At 41.1% G+C, this 17,078-nt stretch overlaps 1 protein-coding gene across 5 annotated transcripts in view; it reads left to right on the top strand.

Annotated features, from left to right (window-relative positions):
* The window catches only part of EPSTI1 (epithelial stromal interaction 1), a 61,862-nt gene that overhangs the window by 30,665 nt on the left and 14,119 nt on the right, over positions 1–17,078 (top strand). For all 5 annotated transcript variants that reach the window (XM_061457296.1, XM_061457294.1, XM_061457295.1 and 2 more), the window contains 4 exons: positions 3,090–3,183; positions 6,381–6,464; positions 12,660–12,733; positions 14,265–14,370. In XM_061457296.1, the coding sequence (XP_061313280.1) occupies positions 3,090–3,183; positions 6,381–6,464; positions 12,660–12,733; positions 14,265–14,352 (340 nt within the window). In that variant the 3' untranslated portion in view covers positions 14,353–14,370. The remainder of the gene's footprint in view (positions 1–3,089; positions 3,184–6,380; positions 6,465–12,659; positions 12,734–14,264; positions 14,371–17,078) is intronic.

The raw sequence follows: 17,078 nt of genomic DNA, 5'->3' as shown, positions 1-17,078 counted from the left end.
CTGTGCTGCTTTTATTTTCAAAAGCACTGGCATAAAGGCCGGTATATTTTTCTGTATCCTGGCATTTCAATATCCATCAATTTAAGCAAAAGAATTAACTGCCACTTGTGTCATTGGGAAGGAATAATGAATATTACAAGAAGCCCTTTTAATTGATGCATTTTTAATGTTAGTCTGTAAAACAGCCTTAAACCCAAGAACTTTATGTGTAGGCAGAAAAAAATATTTTCTTTACATCTTTGTACTGAGAGGAATAAAATCTCAAATTGTATGCACTACTTAGCAAGCAGTGTTGTGCAACTCTGGTGGAAGAAGATGCTGGAGCCTGAGCCCATGTCCTTATTCATGTCCCTAAGGATGAATCCACCCCTAAATTGGGGCAGTTGCATCCAAAGTGCCTGCTGGGAATTAATTGTGGTTGATCCTCATTCCTGAACAGCATCCAGGAGTTATTTGGGAAAGTGCTGTTTGAAATAGGTCAAAACTATTCCAGGAACTGTTACCACAATATAGATGGCTGAGTTTCCATGCTAAAAGCATTGCTGGGTGCTATTAAATGTATTAGTATGGGAGTAGCCTATTTTACTTAGCAGAGCAAAAGGCTTGTTCCCAATGGTGTGATGGGAAACAGGGCTACCGAGAAGACAAAAGACCATAAGATTGCTCCACCTTAACCAATATTTCTGAATGGCTCTCTTCCTGTCAGCCTGAAGCTTAAGTGTAATCAGAGCTCAGGTCAGCAGCCTGTTAGGATGCTGCCATCTTCTTTGTCTAAATTTTGGGTCTCCTTTTGCCTAGCTAGTTTTGAAGGGTATCAGGATTCTGCTGTTTTCAAATTAATTTCTCTAGCTCATGCTCTTCTTTCCTTAATATTAATCAGTTTAGAGGAACATATTTAATTAGCATCTTTGATTAGCCCTTGAAGTTTTAGCAAGCAAGCAAGATGTTGCTCCAACTCTTTGAATGCAGAACACCTATGGACACATTGATATGCTGATTTCCTTCTGGAGATAATGCTTTCCTCTCTGGAACATTAATTGGACTGTCATCTCTGACTTCCTCTTTTTCCTGCAGCATGGCTTATGCTATGCTCTGCATTGTTACGATTATAGGTTTAATATTATGAAAGACACTATTCAGACAATATTTTGATAGTCTGACAACTCCAGATGCATTGCTAGGTTTCTATAGAGATGCTACACAAGGAATTAACGTATATGACTGACTTGACTGAGTTCACCTTTAGTCAGGTTTAGAAACCTGAGTCCTTTTCTTGTAACAGGGACACTTTACTAACGTATTACTTAATTGGCATAGTAGGGTGTTTTCTGTATTCAAAGGCAATGCACAATCTTGCAGAGAAATTTTATTTGCTTCTGCTCTTGTAATCATCTTTTCTAATACTGAAACTGAGTTAGTTTTTCATCTATCCATGTGCTGACCTGGAAAATGCAGTGTCTTAAGCTTCTACCTCTTTTTACACAAATGAGAACTCCCACATACCCCATGTCATTCTTTTGCCATCCATAAGGAATTAGAACATCCAGGTATACCTCTAAGTTGCCAGATATTTCTTTGCAGAGCTTCAACCTTCTCAAATATATCCAGACTTTCTGTAGGAGTTCTGACTCTTTCTGGTGCAGAAATAAATTATTTTAGCATAGGTAGAGCAACACAAAATCTGCGATGTAAAACCTCAAGTTCCCAGAATTGTTCTGTGCAATCTCAGTACTTAAACACTCATCTTTCATGTAAAAAACATATGAACTTTATGTTTGGTTAAGAGGACTATTAATTTATTTAACTTTGATATACTTTGTATATAACGAATCTTATGCTTCACTTGATTCTTTCTGTATTGTGAGTTGGCTGAGGTCCAGGTAGTGGAAAAAAAGGGAGTGAACTGGGAATGCTGAGACTTTAAAAGCATGACTTGCTACAGCCTGATCAAGTACTGTACCTGAAGTGGTAACATGGTTTTGTGTTGTGTAGAGTAGCGGAGAACTTGTGGGTTCCTGTTGTTTTTCCCGACTTCTCAAGTGAAAGTCACCCACTGACCAGCAGGACATTTTCCAAAAATGCATCTACGCACCATTTGAGATCAGAGGGTGAAAGAAAAAAGCACACTTGGTAGTCTGTTTCAGCAGTTAGTCAGCATCACTCATAGGCCAAGTCTTTTTCTCCAAGGTTAAGCAGCTATCATTGGTAGCAACATCTTCTCCCACTGCCAGAGTTAGCTGATTGTGCTGCTAGCAGAATAAATCTTTGTGTTCAATGCCTTTTGAAGCACTCTTTCTGCTCTCACTTCAGTACCTTCATGCTTTCCAAAGCTGTATATAGAAATAAAGTTTCCTCTTTCCTCTAATTCTATTGCTTTGAGTGAGCAAAGACTTGAATAGATATGCCTGGGATTGCAGTTTTGCAAACTGGTTCCTGATCATGGCACTGAAACTCCTATTCTTGATGTTTGGTTTTGTTTCTGCTAGTGACTTTATTTAACTGTACTTGATTAAAACTGTGAACAAAGCAATGCTACTGTGAAAATCCTGTTTAGTTGTGCAATTCTGCTTCAACTAAAGGCAGGCATTTTTTTTTCAGTGCTACAAAATGCTTCAGTCTCTCTGGTTAATTAAGAAATCTGCTGTAAGTTTGCATTGTATTAAGCATAAAGGAAATATCCTTAAAATAATCTTTTAAATAACTTATCTGAGATTTACAGATCTGGTTGAAGGATTTGCAACAATTCAGTGAAGCAGTTGCATCCTGGTGAAGTCCAATAGTATGTGAGTCTGTGTTTTAGATGCTTTACAATGATGAAAGAAAGCGTAGCCACTGTAAACCATAAATATGCAAATAACAAGAATTGTTTGCTTAAAACGTACTCCCAGCAAATGTCTTATCCATAATATAGCCTCTTACCCTCTGTCCCATTTCATTCTGCCTGTCTCCGTAACCTTCTGTTCCACCTGTGGTGTTTTTAAGCTGGCACACGATAAAATGTCTAGGCTAGATTCCAAGGGTGGAATAAAAAACTGTATTTATTTTTATGGAAACACTAACGATTCTATTTGGATTGGATTTCTTCATAGCAAAACCAATGAATTATTGAACAGATTGGACGTGGGTTTGCCAAAGAGTGATTCCTGTCAGATTGCTAATCATGGTGCAGAATCTACAGCATGGGTAAGAAAAATCATGGCATGTGCTATATTTTCTATCAGCTTTCCAGGTGCTGTCAATAGTGTAATATTAGAATATTCTAATTGAGCTTAATTGCCTAGACAGAACTCAGCAAGTGCCAAGGGCTCTTTCTGGGTGAATGAGATTGTCTACATTGTTTCTTACACACTGACAGTATCCTACATATTAGGGGACTGCCTTTATTATTCACAGACCTCTCTTTGGTAAATGAGAACCAGATTTATATTCTAAGGTCAGATCAGAATCTTAAATGTGCTCTGTACCCATCCATTGGTGGCAAGCTTTTATGAAATCTCAACTAGTTCATGTCAGCAGATGCTTAACTTCTAGTCAGAAGAGAAGCTTATTCCTCATGCATCCAAAAAGTGATTCCATAGACTGCTTGGGGACTTTGTCCCAGTTTGAATGAACCTTTTAAGTATCAATGTAACTAGGAAGTAGATAAAGTACTGCTTAAGTTTCATTATTCTAATTGCCTCAGAAAGGCTTTTCCACGTATGATTAGTCTCTTCATGTCTAAACCACTTTCCTCCTAATGTAAAAGCTTCCAGTGATGGATATTAAGCCTGAGACAGAAGTATTTCTCCTTTAGGAGGTTCATAACTGGGGGAAAGACAAAGAGCAGGCAGCCAAGTGGACAGAAATTGTTGTTACAAGCAATAGTCCTTAGTCAGCAGAAACTTGGAATTATCCAATCTGAGTAGCCCTCAGTAGCATTCAACCTTGAACAGGTTTGAACAGAACCAACAGCAGACTAAAGAGAAAGAAAGCTTTACCTCCATATTTTGTAAGAAGCTTTGGAAATGCACAAGATCCTCCTGGTACAGAGATGGCTGCAGGCATTATATATGACAGATCTGTCTTGCCTCTACTGTTGCTTCCTGCTTTTCATTGCATGAAAAGGGAAGGTGATAGAAAAATTATTCTTTCTCACTTTGATTTCTCAGGTCATTTTGTGTCTCTAAGAACCCTAAAGAAATTTTAGCATGTGTGGGCAGATACACAGTCTGAAGGAGCCAATCTCTGCCCAGCATTGTTTGGCAGAATGTCAATTGCAAAGGGAGTGGCTTTCAGACTGCCTTTGTAATCCTGGGTGTACAAGTAAGATGAAGGATTACGGGAAGGGAGAAAATATGTCTTGAAACCACTTCTACTTACCTCTTGAAGAATCCAACATTGAACACTGGGGAGCTTGTCCTTTGGTAGGGGAGACCCAGATCTGCAGCCTTTCATATGGTGTGAACGTTGAATCGCAAAGACAACCAAGCTCATGTCCTCAGGACTGACTTGGACTTCAGTATTCTGGTGTCTTCATATCTTTACAGAAGGGGGTGAATGCCTGAGAGAACACTGAATTCTTTCATGTGTACAGGTCCTACTTGCAGTCTTTGCCTTCTACTTCACTTACCTATATGTGCCTTTGTCATATCAGTTTTGAAAGGTTTTTTAATAAGTTATGCCAAATTACATACCATAATTCATTTTTGGATTTACTAGTATCAAAGCAAATAATATACATCTTTTATCTGTAATGTTCTTTAATACTAGCTGATATTATACATGTCTTTTTAATGACAGCATTTCTATAGCTTTGTTGATCAATACGTGACTTGCTTATAATGCAGCAACATAGTTAGCAAAATGTCTTCCCAACCAGCTTGGATGAGGTACAGTCTGTAGGCTTACAGGCAGCCTCTGTGCTCTGTGTGAGGAACCTGAAGCACATAACCAATGAGTTGTTATCTAAATAGACTTGGTGTACTACCAAAATGCTAAACCAGTGGAAAACCTGAACTCTAATTTTGATGTTATCATGGACCTGTCCTTTGCCTAGAGTAATTAAAAGATTCAGGAGCAACATATTTGAAATAGTGAAATGTGTTAAGCTTAGGAAGCGCCTGACATGCATGCTAAAAGAGTGGTGGTGGATAAATGTATGATTTTTTAAATTTAAAATTTATGTTAGAAAAAAGTTTGGGGCAATGTAAAGTTGATTTTTTTTCACTCACATAATTTCTTTGGTAGTTGTATTCATTTAGCACACAATTCAAATATTAGTGTTAAATATTACTTGATGTACGTGAACAAATTTAACTACTTTGGAGTGACTCTGTCATTGGTGACTTCTCTGGCCTGCTTATTTAATCAAGCCCATAATTAATTTTAATCCTGTCTTTCAAAGTGTTACCAATCCTGTGTAGATTTTTACTGTCTTCCAACTTGATTAACACACACTTCACACAATTCTCCAAGACATTACAGAGAGTAATGAATAATATTGGACCTAGAATGAGTCTCCCTGGACACATGTAACAACTTCTCCCAGCTCAAAATTGAGCTATTAATAATTGCTTTCTCTTTTCAGTCTTTTTAGCAAATTATGTGCCTGTTGTTTTAATGGTGTCAGTCTGCATGCATATATCAAATTTCGAGAACATTGTGTGGGCCTGCAACAAATTCCTCACCAAAGTCAAACCTGCACACTTCTTGTATTAAAGTGTACTGGCTCATTATTTAGTGTGCTACACTATGTGCCTGATCAAAGACTTTACAGTATAAGTTCCTATGTAAAAGATCCTAAGGATCCTATAAGATCTTAATGGTAGGCTGGCTCTTTGCTAACTACAACTTGTGAAAGACCAGGGTTAGTTATTGTACTGAAAAACTACTACACAGTTGAATGCATTATTCGTGATGTGTAGTTCGTATTTTCAGTTCTCTTGGCTGTCCCACAAATAATACAGTTTTGATTTCTCAGTTTCTGTTGCCCTACCTCCACAAATAATTCCTCTCTGTTACCAGGCCTCCATTCTGCTTTGTTAGCTTGGTAATGTTTTCTTTCTTCCCAGAATACCCCATCTAGCTATCAGATTTCCTGATTGTGCTTTCTGACTGCTCAGGGCATGTTTATCCCTGCCACTGGGACACCAAGTAGTGTGTGCTCTGGCTACCAGGTTGTGATGTGGAAGTGGACATTGAGCCAAACCAAATGACCAAGAGACTTTAAACCACTTCTTATTTAAATTCTAGTCTTGAGACTAATCTATTTTTTAAATAACTGTAATCATTCAACTGGTTCTTTTATCTTAAATACCTGTATAACAATTTGGGAATAAGATTTGGAAATTTGTCCCCCTTCTCCCCACACCAATATGTTCATATTCTTTGTTGAACAATAGATGAGAAGCCGTATGTATAAGCAAGCTCTTCGAGAGGATGAAACCAGAAGATTAGAGGAAATGAAGCAAGAACAACGGAGGAAGGTAATTATACATTAACAGTTTGCATATTGTATCATTTTTGCATGCTGTGAAACCAATTAAATACATTGATTACTTGTAGCCTACGCACAAAGCTTCTCTTTAGCAAAGGTGATTCAGTCACTGTTTTCAAATACTGTGAGAGAGATGAACCAAGCTGTAAAATTTGGACAGGGACAGGGCAATTACCTTCTGGGCTCAAGGCTATCTACATCTGGATGACTGGCTTTGTTCACCTCTCCATCTGAAAAATTGTGCAGAGAAGTTTTTTGACCATGCCACCTGATTTCATAGGCTAAAGAAACCAATTCCCTCTCTTTCAGGCAGAAGTAATCTTATGATATTCTGAATATCATTCATCCTCCAGGATACAGGGGAGGACCTAAAAAAAGCTAGGAGGACTGGCCAGGTTAATAAATGGTTAAAAGGGTGGTGTCATAGGGGTTTGGGTGCCTTGAACACGGGACCCAAGTTTGTAGGCCAGGTCTAGTGGGGGCTGGTGGAGCTGGTCTGATAAAGAAGGGAAAGAACAGTTTTGGTAGGAGGCTTGCCAGACTGGTCAAGGAGACTTTAAACTAGATGTGTTGGGTGAAGGGGGCATCATTCCATCCCAACACACCCAGTCAGTTGCCAGCACCTGACTCAGAGCAATGTAGAGGTATCCCAGCCGCTCCAGCCAATGAGCCGGCTTCATTTGGAGCTCGGCTCAGATGCCTCTATACAAACACCCATAGCATGGGGAACAAACAAGAGGAATTAGAGATGTGGGCACATCTATGGGGGTATGATATAATAGGCATTGCAGAAACATGATGGGGTGGCTCCTATGACTGGAGTGTTGGAATGGAAGGTTACAGGCTCTTTAGGAAGGACAGGCCTGGCAGGCGGGGAGGGGGAGTTGCCCTTTATGTTAGGGATAGGCTGGAGAGTATGGAACTCTGTCTGGGGACAGGTGAGCAGTTAACAGAGAGCTTGTGGGTCAGGGTTAAAGGGAATATAGCTATGGGAGACATTACTGTGGGGATCTGTTACAGACCGCCTGATCAAGGAGAACCTGCGGATGAAGCACTCTATAGACAGATAGGAAAAGCCTCACGCTCACAGGCCCTTGTTCTCATGGGTGACTTCAACCACCCTGACATCTGTTGGAATGACAGTATGGCCCCGCACAAGCAATCCAGGAGGTTCCTCGATTGGAAGCTAGGGACCAGGTTAGGAAAGATAAGGCCCAGTTAGAATTAAACTTAGCTAGGGGTATTAAGGATAAGAGGAAGGGATTCTACAAGTACATAGCAAATAAAAAACAGACTAGGGAGAATGTAGGCCCCCTCAGGAAGCTGTCGGGAGAACTGGCTACACAGGATGTGGAGAAGGCTGAGGTTCTGAATGACTTCTCTGCCTCGGTAGGAGAGGAGCTGGTACGAGACCATCTTAAAAACCTGAATGTGCACAAGTCCATGGGACCTGGTGAGATCCATCTGCGGGTCCTGGAGGAGCTGGTGAATGAAGTTGCGAAGCCACTGGCCATCATATTTGAGAAATCATGGCAGTCAGGTGAAGTTCCCAATGACTGGAAAAAGGGAAATATAACCCCCATTTTCAAGAAGGGGAATATGGATGACCCGGGGAATTACAGACCAGTCAGTCTCACCTCTGTGCCTGGCAAAATCTTGGAGCAGATTCTCCTGGAAGGCATGCTAAGGCACATGAAAAACAAGAAGGTGCTTGGTGACAGCCAGCATGGCTTCACTGAGGGGAAATCCTGCCTGACCAATTTGGTGGCCTTCTATGATGGGGCTGCAGAACTGATGGACAGGGGTAGAGCAGCTGATGTCATCTACCTGGACTTGTGCAAAGCGTTCGACACTGTCCCACACGACATCCTTGTCTCTAAATTGGAGAAGACATCAATTTGATGAATGGACCACTTGGTGGATAAAGAACTGGCTGGATGGCTGCACACAAACAGTTGTGGTTAATGGCTCAATGTCTGGCTGGAGACCAGTAACGAGTGGTGTCCCTCAGGGATTGGTGTTGGGACCGATCTTGTTTAACATCTTCGTTGCTGACATGGACAGTGGGATTGAGTGCGCCTTCAGGAAGTTTGCCGATAACACCAAGCTGTGTGGTTCGGTTGATACGCTGGAGGGAAGGAATGCCATCCAGAGGGACCTTGACACGCTTGTGAGGTGGGCTGATGCCAACCTCATGAAGTTTAACCATGACAAGTGCAAGGTCCTACACCTGGGTCGGAGCAATCCCAGGCACAGATACAGGCTGGGCAGAGAAGAGATTCAGAGCAGCCCTGTGGAGAAGGACTTGGGGGTGTTGGTTGATGAGAAAATGAACATGGGCCAGCTTCAGTGTGCGCTCGCAGCCCAGAAAGCCAACCATATCCTGGGCTGCATCAGAAGGAGCGTGACCAGCAGGTCGAAGGAGGTGATCCTGCCCCTCTACTCTGCTCTTGTGAGACCTCACCTGGAGTGTTGTGTGCAGTTCTGGTGTCCTCAACAGAAAAAGGACATGGAATTGTTGGAACAAGTCCAGAGAAGGGCCACGAGGATGATCAGGGGACTGGAGCACCTCCTGTATGAAGACAGGCTGAGAAAGTTGGGGCTGTTCAGCCGGAGAAGAGAAGGCTGCATGGAGACCTCATAGCAGCCTTCCAGTATCTGAAGGGGGGCTATGGGGATGTTGGGGAGGGACTCTTCATTAGAGACTGTAGTGACAGGACAAGGGGTAACGGGTTAAAACTTAAACAGGGGAAGTGTAGATTGGATATAAGGAGGAAATTCTTTCCTGTTAGTGTGGTGAGGCACTGGAATGGGTTGCCCTGGGAGGTTGTGAATGCTCCATCCCTGTCAGTGTTGAACAGCAGGTTGGACAAGGCCTTGGGTGATATGATTTAGTGTAAGGTGTCCCTGCCCATGGCAGGGGGGTTGGAACTAGATGATCTTAAGGTCCTTTCCAACCTTAACTATTCTATGATTCTATGATTCTATGGTGATCTCAGACTCTGAATAATTTTTTTTTTTTTTTCTAAAGAATTGAGGTCCACGTACTCTGCCTTCCCAAAAGGGGATGTGGAAGCTCTCAGTTTTGCTTTTAAGTCTATGTTCTTCTCTGCTCCCTTGCTAACCACCTAAATGAAGAGTTTTGAGTTGTCTAAAAAGCAGGCATGCTGTAACTGCAAGTCTGAGCTCCACTTTCTGCATATGTAGCACATATTGCCTGTAATGTGTCTGCACCACTGTAGTCCCTCTGGCATAGATTTGAGTACCATGTCCACATAAAGTTCACTACAGAAAGTGATGGCACTGTGCTGCTATCTGCCTTGCTCTAAGTGTGACTGTGCAAGTACAGGGAAGGCAGCATTTGAAAATCGTATTAGCAAATAATTTGAAAACATATTAGCAAATACTGAGCCTCTTGCTATGCCTCTGCTGTTACTAACATCCAAATTAATGTTAAACTGCTTCCCCAGTAGCAGCAAACAAACACAACAAATTTCACACAGTGAGCTACTAGAGCTGGAGAAACCCCTCTCATGGATGTATCTTTCTTTAAATGTTTGGGACAACTGTCCTCATTTCATAGTATTCTAGGAACCAGGATTCTGGAAACAAAAGGTGAGGGGAAAATGAGGCTTTCCCATCAGATGTACGCTTACCATCAGGACCTGTACAGAGGAAATATTTTTGAAAGCTAGTCCTGATGGGTGTAAGGCTAGTAGCTGTTGTATTCTTGATTCTTCCATAGAGAAAAAAACTGCAGATGTCAATTAGCATGCCCCTTCTTTATGAAGGTTTGTTTTAAAGGATTTATAGAGCTTTAGAGTCTTTACCAATTTGACACATTGCTAAGAAGGTGTTGGCTGTTTCTAAGGCTGCTCTTGCTTGGCACACGGTTCCAAGTGCTCCTTGCCTTCATAGCTGCTGCTGCCTATTGCGCCGAGTCATGCACTACTTACAAATCTATTGTAAATAATATGTATTTTAACTGCTCCAATAATTGTCCCTCAGGTATATGTTGGCTCATTTCCACTTGAAACTAATATTTATTGAAGTAATTGTGAATTCTGTCTTGTGTGTACCCCCTAGCACAGTATAGCTATAAAATGTGTAGGTATTGTAAGTTCTCCCCCTGCCTTTTTTTCTCAGAGCAGGTTTTAGTATGTATTGCTTGATTTAGAAATTTTCAGTATGCTTTGAACACCGCATCATATACACACCATATATTTCAGAACATTACTCCAAGAGAGGACTCAGCATATTGGAAAGTCAGATACTGGGTTTTAATTTTCAGGTTGAATAGTTATTTAAAACAGTGAAAATTAAGGTTGGCTTTTTTATTTCTTAATCCTGTTTCTTCTTTTAGGGGGCTAGACAAATGTTGATACACAACACATTCACAGATATTGATTTTCTTCATACATCTATTGCATAGTTTTTATTTAATGGAACTTGAATTGATTTTTATTTTTTTTTAACTTTTGTGGTTCCATTCAGTTATTGAAGCTTTTCTCTAACCGCATAATTTTTATTTTAGTTTCTATTCCTACTGCTGCTCAGTTGCTATGGAAAATATGAAAGATGGGTCTGTTCCTATCCCTTCCCTCTCACCCTGCAAGCCAAATTTTCTTTGCAGAAAAATCTGCAACTTCAGTTCTTGGGTGCACTGTAGAGAGCAAGTGTTAGACAAACAAGCACATATGCAAAGCAGAATCATATAAGCTGTATGACATTACTTCGCAGTTCTGACTAAAATTGCATAAGGAAACTCTCCTCTGAAAAGAATTACCTTTGACATTGTATACCTTAATATTAGGTAATGTAAGAATGGCAAGCTGCTGCAATGCTGGGAGCTTGCACGCTGTTTCACCAACCTAACAGAATCATAGAATCAGCTAGTTTGGAAACGAGCTTAAAGACCATCAAGTCCAACCATTACCCCAGAACTGCCAAGTCCACCACTAAACCATGTCACTAAGGGCCTAATCTACACAGTTTTTGAACACTTCCAGGGACAGTGACTCCACCACTTCCCTGGCAGCCTGTTCCAATGCCTGAGCACCCTCTCAGTGAAGAAAATTTTACTAATTTCAGTCTGAACCTCCCCTGGTGCAGCTTGAGGCCGTTGCCTCTTGTCCTATCACTTGTTACCTGGGAGAAGAGACCAACCCGCACCCCACTCCATCCTACTTTCAGGTAGCTGCAGAGAGCAATAACGTCCCCCTGAGCCTCCTTTTCTCCAGACTAAAGAACCCCAGTTCCCTCAGCCATCCCTCATAAAACTTGTTCTCCAGAACATTCACCAGCTCCATTGACCTTCTCTGGACCAGCTCCAGCACCTCAATGTCTCTCTTGTAGTGTGGGGCCCAGAACTGAACACAGGAGGTGCAGCCTCACCAGTGCCAGTACAGGGGGATGATCACTGCCCTGGCCCTGCTGGCCAGACTGTTGCTGATACAGGCCAGGATGCTGTTGCCCTTTTTAGCTGCCTGGGCACAAGCTGGATCACATTCAGTCATCAGTCAGCACCCCCAGGTCCTTTTCCACCCGGCAGCTTTCCAGCCATTCTTCCCCAGACCTGTAGCGTTGCATGGGGGTGTTGTGGCCCAAGAGCAGGACGCGGCACTGAGCCTTGTTGAGCCTCATACCATTGTCACAGCTCAGGTTCTATTTGCTGTTTACCTCAGTCTTTGGAGAGCCCCAGAGAGATGGAGGTGACACACCCCTATTCCCATCTTCTCCTTGTGTTCCATGGAGGCAGGAGGTGAAGGGCATGTCTCCTTCATACCCTACAGGCATGACAGCTGTGTCTGCTCCTGCTGGATGATGTTGGCTGTCTTCCCCCTTGGACCCACAGGGTAATGCAAATATGTGGGCTGGGGCAAGGGAAGCAGGCTTGTGTCTATCTTACCCCTTTAAATGTAGGACTGTAAATGTCTGAATCCTGTTAATTCCCAGTTTTTAAACACACAAACAAAACTCATGCTGTGCAATGCAGAACAGAAAAGTTAGCTAGGTTTTTAACATAGTGCTGTCACTTAAATAAAACGCTGTTGAGAAAAGTTCTGGGAATGACAAGTGGCTCTAGCTGAAGTTAGCACCATGTGGAATTAATTGGGTTTGCAACATAGGTATGTTAATTAAAAGTAAGTTTGTTGTTTGTTTGTTTCACTTTTATCATTCCCAGGCTGAATTAATGGAAATTAAACAAAAGCAGGAAGAGGAAGACAGGATGAGAGCACGTCAAGATGAACAAAGGAGGTATGATGCAAAAATGCAGAGCACACTTTAATTGAATTCCTATGTGGAAAGTGTCTCAAAATTGCAAGCATTCGTGCGTTAGAAAGCAATTGCAATAAGGATCCCAGACCTTAGCTCTGGCTTAACTTTGCCTTCAAATGAGCCACTAATATCCATCATTAAAACTGCTTACTGTAATGCAGTATGACCCATAGTGCCATTTTGACTTTATTTATCCTATCAGTGTTGAATATTGCATAGAGTAGAAACTATTAGTAGTTTCATGGGTAACTACTAGTACAGTGGTTTCAGCTGGGGAAGTATTTATTTATCTATGTGTTTGTTTATTTATTTTTACCTTGGTTTAGAATGAGCTGCTTTCTCCATGCCACATTTTGTGGCTGACTGTCACCAAGTTTAACAGGCAAAGCTAAGTGTGGGATTTGATGTTGATACAGATGAAAGCTGCAGTGTCTCAAGGCCTTCTGCAACTGTACTGCTTCGTGCCCCAGGCTATGCCCCACCACCATGCCCTCTCTGTGCTCAGTGGTTCTAAGCTTGCACACCTGTCACTTACCTGACTTTCCATTATCTTGAAGCACAGATGTATTCTCAGCTTTGGTTTTGGCTGGCAGAAAGAAACAATGCCCAGGCTCAAAAATAAAATCACCATTTGTTTCCTTTTTTATATCATTAGGGAAATATAAAAAAAAATAAATTACTTTTGTAGGCAGCCACTCTTCATGCCATTTTCATTTCTTTTTTTTCTTTTTTCTCTAGGAAAGATATCGAGATAATTACCTTAGAAGTTAATGAAGGATTTTCGATTCAGTCCATCTCATGTCCCTAGATAGAAATAACCCAGTATCTTGCATTTTACATCGTCCTCACCAATAGCATTGTAAAACATTGAAACAACAGTCATGTCTAAGCATGTGTGTCAATCCTAAACATTAATAGAGGAGGAAAAAAGGCATAGTTTTCAGAAGGTTTGAAAATACTTAAAGCAGGTTGAGGAAAAGTGTATTTGCATTGCTGCATGCTTTCTGGGTTGATAGAGCAGTACAAGAAAATGCTAGAGTGGATTTCAGAGCTGGATGGTAGGAAAAGTTGTCAGCTACATGAATTGTGTTTGTTAGAACAAGCTGAAGTGGGTTTTTTCATTTGCATTAGGAAAGCAGTATTTCTAGAAACTCTTCTTCTGTACTGAACACTGAAATTCTACCTAGGGTGAATTGTCAAAAGAGCTAATCTTCCTAATGAGGTGGGTGATGGTATGCAAGTTGTCTTTCTATGGAGAATTTTGGTGCATTTCTCACAGCAGCCAAGGCATGCCTTTTAATCACAAAGGACTGATCACAGAATAAGGAAGCATCCAGTGAACTGAAAATGAAATCCACCTTATCTCATGCCTGTCCATGGTTTTGCAGCACAGGCTTGAAAAACATAGGAAGATAGGTATTGAACTGAGAATAGGGAAAGCCACTGAATTTCAAGTTTGTGAACTCCTCAGATGCTTTCAATCATTATTCATTTTTTGTTGTATTTTAAGGGTAAATATTGCTTTCCTGGACCAACTCCAGAACAAAACACAACTTACTAACATCCACCAGCCTGAACATTCTGGGAGCCTGGACTAATGCAGTAATAGTGACTGGGTAAGATTTTGGGTGCAGAACATGAAAGCAATGAAATTGCTTAAAAGTTGAATTTTTCCTCAGATACTATTGCGTGTCTGTGTGTTTTTAGCCTGCCTGACAGAACTCACCATCTTGGCTGTCAGTCTACAATAGCTTTTAAGAAGAAATTTTATCTTAAGTATAAGCTGTTCAAATAGAAGGAGGGAGGTTCTCTTGCAGCAGAACTCACTTGCACATGTTTTGCATGCAAGGTACTTACTGCAAGGAACTGCATCTAAGGTACTTCCTTAAGTTCAGAACAAGGGTACAGAAATGGTAAGGGATTTTTGAAAAGTTTAAAAATGAAGCATGTTTGGAAATGCTGTAAACATTTTACTGTGATATTGAAATTGAAGGGGAAAATGCCACATGAAAGGTAAAGCTGTTCATTTTTTATCCACGTAAAACTGTGACATAGAAGACCTAACTGCATCAATATAAAGTACATAGTATTTGTAAAGATTCTTTGAAGAAAAGATACCTTGACTGTAACCTATTAAACATCCATTATTTTTTCAGCTGTCCTAATGAGGCATTAATGTGACTGTTATTTAGAATTGCACTTTTCAGTGTTAAAAACAAAATTATGTAGTATTTGCATTATGGAAATTTCCATTAGATTGAAATTCAATTGTGGGGAGGATCCTAGTGCAGAAATGAAAGATTTACAAAGAGAGAGCAGCAAAAGGATGAGAGTCTAAGAAAATTTAGTTCCAGTGTGAAGATGTTTAGCTGATAAACCAGAAAAATTTGTATTGGATTAGTAGGACCGTATATTGGTAGATGAATGCCAGGAAGACTTGGGTTCAAGAGTCTATGAAGTCAAGGCATGATTAAGAAGCAAATGTTCTTGCTGCTGGAGTTTCCCATATACTAGAAGTGGAAAAGGAGTGTCTTCATCACTACAAGCTTTGGGGAAGTCCTGTGCCACAGCAGAGGGCTCAGGCATCTTGGACAGATTCTTTTGGACACATTCTCTTGGTCTTGCTAAGAGGAGGCAGGATCTGCCAGCTCAACCTCCCATAAGGTCTGCGGGCAGCTGCTTGGAGAGCCAGTTGGTCGGAGGCTTTACTGGTAAAGCCTGTATCACATGCCAGGCAATCCAGGAGTTGTTGGAAGCCAGACTACGAATATCCAGGCTAGTAAAAGAGTGTGAGTAAGAGAGTATTCTGTATGGCAGGCCTGAAGCATCTTCTGAAGGATAGAACATGTGCGGATAGCAGAATCAGACTTCAGGGTAGGAAGGAGCTAAGTGATGCCTTGTAAGCAGCAAAAGGTAAAGTCTGCTGAAGGGTTAACAAAGGCAGGAAGGGCAAAAATTAGTGTTTTTATTTCACGTTGTGTTCTTTGTCCAAATTTGTAAACTGTTTCCTGATAAACTCAAAAGAAAATGTGTGACACAGCTGAGATTCCCAATATGTAAACTCTAGCATCTCCATCAGAATGCCTGCTGTCAGCACTAAAAACCCTTGCCATTGTCTGCAGAAAGAGACGAGGTTTGCCTTTAGCCAAATGCCATATGTCATCTTCCACAGAGTGGGTGTTAGTACCACCAAACAAGTGCAGTCAGCCCAGCACAGTTTTAACAAGACAACTCTGTGCATATGCAGCCAATTTATGCATTTTATTGTTTTTGGTTTTTTTTAAATATATATTGTCAAGGACTGCATCAACATAAATGCAATAAAACCCAGTGTGAAGAAATGATAAATGTCCTACTCTGATGTTTACTTAATGGCTCCCAAGGAGGCTGCCTTCTGTTGGGTAATGCTTGATTATCCATTTTTCCTTTATGCTGTGATGTGAGATTTGAAGACTAAACAAAGCAGGGAAAGAATAAGCCATGAAAGAATATGTCATCATGGAAAGGAATTAAAAAAGGGTATTTATAACAAAAGCAAGAAAGAAAAGTAATTCTCAAAAGATAGGCTAGAGGCTGCAAACTCACTGTCTTTGATTATATGAAGATTCTTCTCCCTTCCCTTGGGACTTTAAGCAAAAATATCTGAACTCCAGGTCGGGCTTGCAAGTCCTGTAGTCTGCAGCATGGCGTTTACATTACAAGGAAGCTATCTGTAGCAGGTCAGACTATAAATAAAGATTAAAAGAAATTAAAAATGTTTCCAAAGTTAAGACCTGCAGGTAATTTTTGAACTTGCTCCATCTGTGCAGTGGCACTGAAAAAGAAATATTTGTTTTCTTTCCCGCTTCTCTTTTTTTTTCCTGTTTGAACTCTACAGTCACAACAGCTTCACACAGAACAGAAACATGGCACCATGTCGTCAATATACCTGCTGTATTTTTCACTATTATATCTATTAGACTGATTTCCTCAGTAAATTAAGTTTGAATGATCATGCTATCTGTCTGCATGTAATAAGGTTTTCAACCTGCTGGCCAACCTTAGCCAAATTTGAAAGAGAGTGTAAGTCTCAAAAGTGATTAAGTTTCAGTGCTGGCAGTGGAGAAGCTCCAAATCAGTGCCCTACTCTGAGGGGTGGTGGAAGGACCTGGGCGCTCTGTGCATTGTTCAGCTGCAGCCCTCTGGTCGATTGGCATGGGCACAGCTCCAAAGCAGCTGCAGCTCTGTTCTGTTTTCCTGGGGCTAGGGGACACAGAAGGGGACATGGAGAGGAGGGGGGAAGGCAAATATATTGTGTGTGTCTGGGCGGGGTGGAGGAGGGGAG

Source organism: Pezoporus flaviventris, unplaced genomic scaffold (genome assembly GCF_033815535.1).
Source record: "Pezoporus flaviventris isolate CSIRO_AGI_PZ_B2104156 unplaced genomic scaffold, CSIRO_AGI_Pfla_v1 ptg000025l, whole genome shotgun sequence".
NCBI classification, from domain to species: Eukaryota; Metazoa; Chordata; class Aves; order Psittaciformes; family Psittacidae; genus Pezoporus; species Pezoporus flaviventris.
This window is presented reverse-complemented; position numbering and strand designations above follow the sequence as displayed.